This window comes from Bison bison, unplaced genomic scaffold (genome assembly GCF_000754665.1).
Source record: "Bison bison bison isolate TAMUID 2011002044 unplaced genomic scaffold, Bison_UMD1.0 scf7180017864057, whole genome shotgun sequence".
NCBI classification, from domain to species: domain Eukaryota; kingdom Metazoa; phylum Chordata; class Mammalia; order Artiodactyla; family Bovidae; genus Bison; species Bison bison.
Window position 1 is genome coordinate 3366365 of NW_011494629.1, and position 5969 is coordinate 3372333.

Genomic DNA, 5969 nt, shown 5'->3' on the forward strand with positions numbered 1-5969 from the left:
AGGCTGAGCGCCGAAGAATTGATGCTTTTGAACTGTGGTGTTGGAGAAGACTCTTGCGAGTCCCTTGGACTGCAAGGAGATCCAACCAGTCCATTCTGAAGGACATCAGCCCTGGGATTTCTTTGGAAGGAATGGTGCTAAAGCTGAAACTCCAGTACTTTGGCCATCTCATGCAAAGAGTTGACTCATTGGAAAAGATTCTGATGCTGGGAGGGATTGGGGGCAGGAGGAGAAGGGGATGACAGAGGATGAGATGGCTGGATGGCATCACTGACTCGATGGACGTGAGTCTGAGTGAACTCCAGGAGTTGGTGATGGACAGGGAGGCCTGGCGTGCTGCGACTCATGGGGTCGCAAAGAGTCGGACATGACTGAGCGACTGATCTGATCTGAACACATATAGTGTTACGTGTACATGGTGTGTTACATGTACATGTAACACTTGTACATATTAATTTATTTATAAAATTTTAATTTCCTGAAGCTGCCAGAAAAGATAGGAATAAGTAGCATCTGCCAAAGGTACCATCTTCCCTCATCCTGGTGTTATAAGTCAAGGACCCTACCTGGCAGTAGGTCAACAGGTCCTCGTGAGGTTGTGTAAGACAGATACATCCCACTTGGTTTACTTAAAGAAAGTGTTCATGCTCTGTGCAGATTTTTCAAAGCAATGTACCACTGAATATCACTCTACTTAAATTCATTCTTATTTGAATATATTTAACAGCATTGATGCTATCGGAAGCATCGGCAATGGTTCCAAACTTTCTTTACAAGATCTTCTACTCTTATCCTTTGCAAAAGACCTCACCTCCTACTTGACCAAGATGATGGTCACTTCAGGTAGCTCCCTGCTTTCCTTTCCAATCTCAGAACTACTCTGTCCTTTCTTTTTTCTTCTTTCTTGAGTTTATCTAATCTGTATCTTGATCTTCTCCATTTATACCTCCTGTTCCCTCCTTTCTCATTTGCATCTTCACACTTAACTTTCTTCTATCTCTTCGCTCTTTCTGCAGACATAATTCGGTCTCATAGGTTCAAAAAGCCATTCTTCAACCCTGCCAGTTTTTAAGTTGCCATTCCCCTTTTTTTTTTTTTTTTTTCAGTTCTAAGCCTGAAATGAAAAAATAAATTGCATCTAATTTAGAAGCAGTTGATTTTATTGAAAGTACAATCTCTGGATATTGTACTTTCAATTTTTGAAGTGATGATTCTGTATATTATACATTTCTGAAAACAAGTATTCCGAGAGTAAATTCTCCAGGATCCATACCAACTTATTGTTTCAGAACTTTTCACTCAGAATTCCATGTTGATAACATAGGAATGGATAGAACCTTGGGATTAGTCAAGAAGCTATAGATGTTGCTTTCTAACTCCTGCCACTTTTGTCTGTCTCATATTTACAACTCTTGAGCGTGCGTTCCCTCAAAGCTGTGAATAACTGGTTTACCAGATGCAGTGGCGTCTTCTCAAGCTTCATCCTTCAACCTTCTTATAGCATTTGTTACTGTTGATCATCATCCTTGAAATGTTCTCTTCCCTTTGCTTCTATTGCACTATAACTTCCTTGTTTTCTTCATAATTCTTGGTTCTTAAATTTTCCCTTTGCTTTGAGATATAGGCTCTTCCCAAGGTTCTATAGTCCATGTGGCTTTAGCCTTCATTTTTACATGAATATTTTCCAAATCTGGGTCATCTTTGCTCCTGGCTGTTCTGCTTTTCAACTTTAGATACACCTGTGAGAAATATCCACCAGGCATTGAGGAAAGAATAATTGGGAGCTCAGCAGAATAGTCATGAGCAAAGATTACCTACATTTGGAAAATATTCATGTATAAAAAAAGGCTAAAGCCAGAGGATCTTACAGAACCTTAGGAAGAGCCTGTATCAGAGGTTCCTTGGGAACGTTTGAGACTGAGCTTTTTGTGTGTTGCACAAAGACCGTCCTGCAGATAAGCAGCCTGCCAATACACTGAGCCCTTTCTAACATTCTGTTCTACTTCCTAATTGGCAATATTAGGATAAAATTAAAATTGCCACTTTTTGAAGTCAGAAATCATTGAATGTGAGCAGTTTCATGTGGTTTAGCCTAATGCAATGTAAACTCTTTGCAGTTTCTTATTTCAGTTACGTGTTCATTTTGTTTCCTAGCGTGCTCTCTTCCTTCCTCAGGGAACTACTTTGTCTTTCCTACCTTAGACTGTACCTGGTTTGTAAAACATTTCTTAATCCAACTGAACATAATCCCTACCTTTTTTGAACCCTTAGACACTTTTGGGCCATCTCTATAGAAAACTTATGCAAATCAGTGTTTTATTCTGTTAATTTCTGTTATTTAGTTGTTTATATTCTACAGTAATTTGAAAAGGTCTTTAAGGCTCAGACTTCTTTTATGTTTTCTCTTATAATCCAAACTGGCTGTTAAGTGTTTAACTTTGTTCCCTGATGTTTGTCTGTTTTTAGTAAATAAGAAAGCCAGCTTATAGGATTCCACAATGCCCTGTGGGTAGGCTCTATTCCTGTGATATTTATTACTGAGTTTAAAAGCTAAAGTAACTGCTAACATATCATGTTAATAGTCAGTACAATTACCACCTTTCTGTCTTTCACTTTTAGATTTACATGTAATTTAGATTAATTTCTAGATTGTTGCCAAAAATCAAAGAATCTTTATTCACTTTAGGTTTTTAATTACTATCTTGCTCTATTACATTTGTCAATCTTTACCTTAAAAACTTAGACTTGCCACTGAAAGCCATTAATTTCGTATTTCATTTTTATAAGTAGAAATGGGAATTTTGTTTGCTGATCATGCCATTTCTGGATTCACTGTGACATCAGGGGCTTAGGGACAGAGAGGTTAGCAAAACAAGGTTTAACTTTTGTTCTTCCTGTCTTAATGTGCTTTGCACATGTTTAAGTGCTTGATAAGTATTTGATTATTGAGATTTCTCAAGTTAGGTTTGCCAAAAGATTACTAATTATCCTCTTCCCTCAAAGAAATAAATGAAAAGAAAACTCCTGAGGAGGAAGAGCTTGCTGCAGAAAAATTGAAAGCCCTGAATGTTGTGCAGAGTGTTTTGCAGATCAGCTTAAGCAATTCTACAAGCAAAGGATCAGTAGCTGCTAAGAAATTTAAGTATGTCTTATGTTTCATCTCACTCTTCTCTCTTCCTTTGCCACAAAATTAGGCCATTTTCAACTTCTTGGGGAGATCAGTTAACAATATGTATCATACTCTTAATATTATACTTACCTAGTGATTCACTTCAAGAAACTAATCTAAAATTTTTTCTGTATTTATTACTACTGAAAAAATGGACAACTGTTTAAATATTAATAAATGTTAACAGTTTATTATAGAAAATATATAATTTAGGAAGACTAGTGTAATGAAACCCCTGTGTACATCACCCAACTTCTCCAATCACTAACATGTGACCAGTTTTCTCTTCTATACTTTTACTCACTCCCCACTACTGTCACCACTGAAATATTTTATACAAATCCCAATAGTATATCATTTTATCTATATATATTTTCCTGTTTTAAAATAATATTTAAAAAATTTTCAAAGATCCTCTCAGAACTGGGTAATTTAAAATATAATTGCTTCTAAGGAGCTCCTGCTACACTTATTTGATATTTATGCCTTTGTCTTGCTCAAAAGTGGAATTGTCCTGGTTTTGCATTATGTTTTGCTATTAGTTTTTTGGATTTATACTCTGATTTGTCCCTTCAAACTTATCACTCTCCTTTTTTAAATAGGGACATCATACATTATGATCCAACAAGGGATGACCATGCAACTTATGAAAGAAAGCAGGATGATAAACCAAAAGAAAGGTAAACTGCTACAGTTACTAGTAAGGTACCTGTGTTAATCTTCTAGATTTGGCAATTGTTTCATATCTGTGTAAGATGCTACTATGAGGGGAAACTAGGTGAAAGTTATTCCTAGTTTTTCTGTAAATCTGTTTCCAGTTTTTCTGTAAATCTAAAATTATTACAAAATTAAAAGATTCTTTTAAAAAGAATCACATTCAGACCATGCAAGCCTCCTCATTGTGGAATGTCTCTGTACCTACCCATCAAATCTAGTGGTGTTTTTGTTCCTTTAATTGTCTTAAAGTATTTGGGTCTCCTGTGAATCTTTCTGGGGTTCACTTCATTAGACAAAAGCCAAAATTCAGTGTAAGATAAACTTTTTTTCCACCGTGGTGTTCTGCCGGGACTGCTGAGAAATAATACCTTTAAACTCATAAGAAGCCCTCTTGTTTGAACAGTTGGAGTTTCTGAGCTATATCTAGGCTCTCAACAAAGGATTTTGCTTTATATTAATAATTAGCCTGGTGTACAAATTTTTCTCTTCAGAGTACAATAGTAAATATATTAGGCTTTGCAGGCCAGATGGTGTCTCTTGCAGTGACTCTTCTCTGTCCTTATAACAGAAACAGAGCCATACATAATACATAAAATGAATAAGGTAGGCTGTGTTCTAATGAAACTATTAGTAGGACACTGAAATTTGCATTTCATGCAATTTGTACATATTATGAAGCCATCTTTTTATATAGTTTTTACCAGTCACTTCAAACTACAAAAATTATTCTTAACTTGCAATCTGTACATAAATAAGCAGTGGCTTGGATCTCATCCATGGGTTTACTTTGCCAAAACCTGCTTTACACTATATTTTCCTGAAAAAATAGATTTGTTCTTGGTTAGAAGATATTTCTTAAATTTTATGTTACTTGCCTTCTAGAGAATAGGAGTCTTCAAAGTCATGAGGTCCTAGCGCCTTATTAAAAAAGACTTCTTTCTTTAGTTTCACTATCTCTGCTTATATGTTACTGTAAGCAGCAAGAAGAAATCAGAAAATGCCTTCAACACCTTCCTAGACATCTCCATTGCTAGATCACCCATTCATTAGGTGCATTTTCTACTTACCAGTTAATAAAGGCGACAGTGTTGCTAAGCCTCCTGCCACTATATAACAATGATCTCCTTTCCCCCATTTTCCAATAGCCTTTACTTCACTTTTCTGCAAGGCCTTACCTGAAGCCTCAATTGGCATGTAGTTTCTACTAACCGTTTCTTCAGGGAGTTTTCATGCTTTTGCTAACACCCTCCTCGCTGACCTTCCAACTTCTGCTCATTGTGTGGGCTATGAAGTCATTCCTACATTTTGGGCTTTTATAGCAGTACCCCACTTCTAGGTACCAAAATATGTATCAGTTAGATATTGCTATGTAAAAAATGGCCCCCAAAACGAAGAGCTTGAAACTAAAAATTTATTAGGTCCCAATTTCTGTGGGTCAGGAATTTGGGAGCACTTCACCAGGTAGTGCTGGTTTGGGCTCTCAAGAGGTTGTAGTCAAGATGTCACCTGGGACTATAGTCTCTGAAAGTTTGCAATCTGCTTGCAAGATGGTTCACACACTTGACTGCTGGCAGGGGCCTCAGTTCCTTGCTTTGCTGACCTCTCCTTTTGGGTGTTTGGGTGGCCTCAGAACATGGTATCTGATTTCTCCCAAAGCCGGTGATTAGGGAAGGGGAGAGAGCAAGGAGAAAGCCACAGTGCACTCTATAGCCCTAGTTTCAGTAGTTGAACCCAACCACATCTGCCTTATTCTGTTCCTTAGAAGAGGTCATTAAGAACAGCCCACACTGAAAGGGGTGGAGGAATTAACTTCCACTTCTTGAAGCATCAGAGGACATTTGGACCACCTTTAAAACCACTACCTTAAAAAAAAAAAAAAAACCACTACCTTGTGTTTCATTGATCATGGAGCTCAGTTTCGTAGGAGGCATATTTGACTTGTAGCCTATGGTTTATTTAATGAAGTATTAAAAGTTTCTCTGTATAAGATAGTCTCCACCAGTAAGATGATCATTTAGGACATTATTATTTTAGGTAAAACAGAATATTTGGCCTAATAAATAAAATAGACTCTAATAGAAAA

The 5969-nt window shown here is 36.9% G+C and overlaps 1 protein-coding gene across 5 annotated transcripts in view; it reads left to right on the forward strand.

The window, feature by feature from the left end:
- The window catches only part of NOL8 (nucleolar protein 8), a 26437-nt gene that overhangs the window by 12424 nt on the left and 8044 nt on the right, over positions 1-5969 (forward strand). For all 5 annotated transcript variants that reach the window (XM_010835993.1, XM_010835995.1, XM_010835996.1 and 2 more), the window contains exons 11-12: positions 3004-3142; positions 3772-3849. In XM_010835993.1, coding sequence (XP_010834295.1) covers positions 3004-3142; positions 3772-3849 — 217 coding nt within the window. The remainder of the gene's footprint in view (positions 1-3003; positions 3143-3771; positions 3850-5969) is intronic.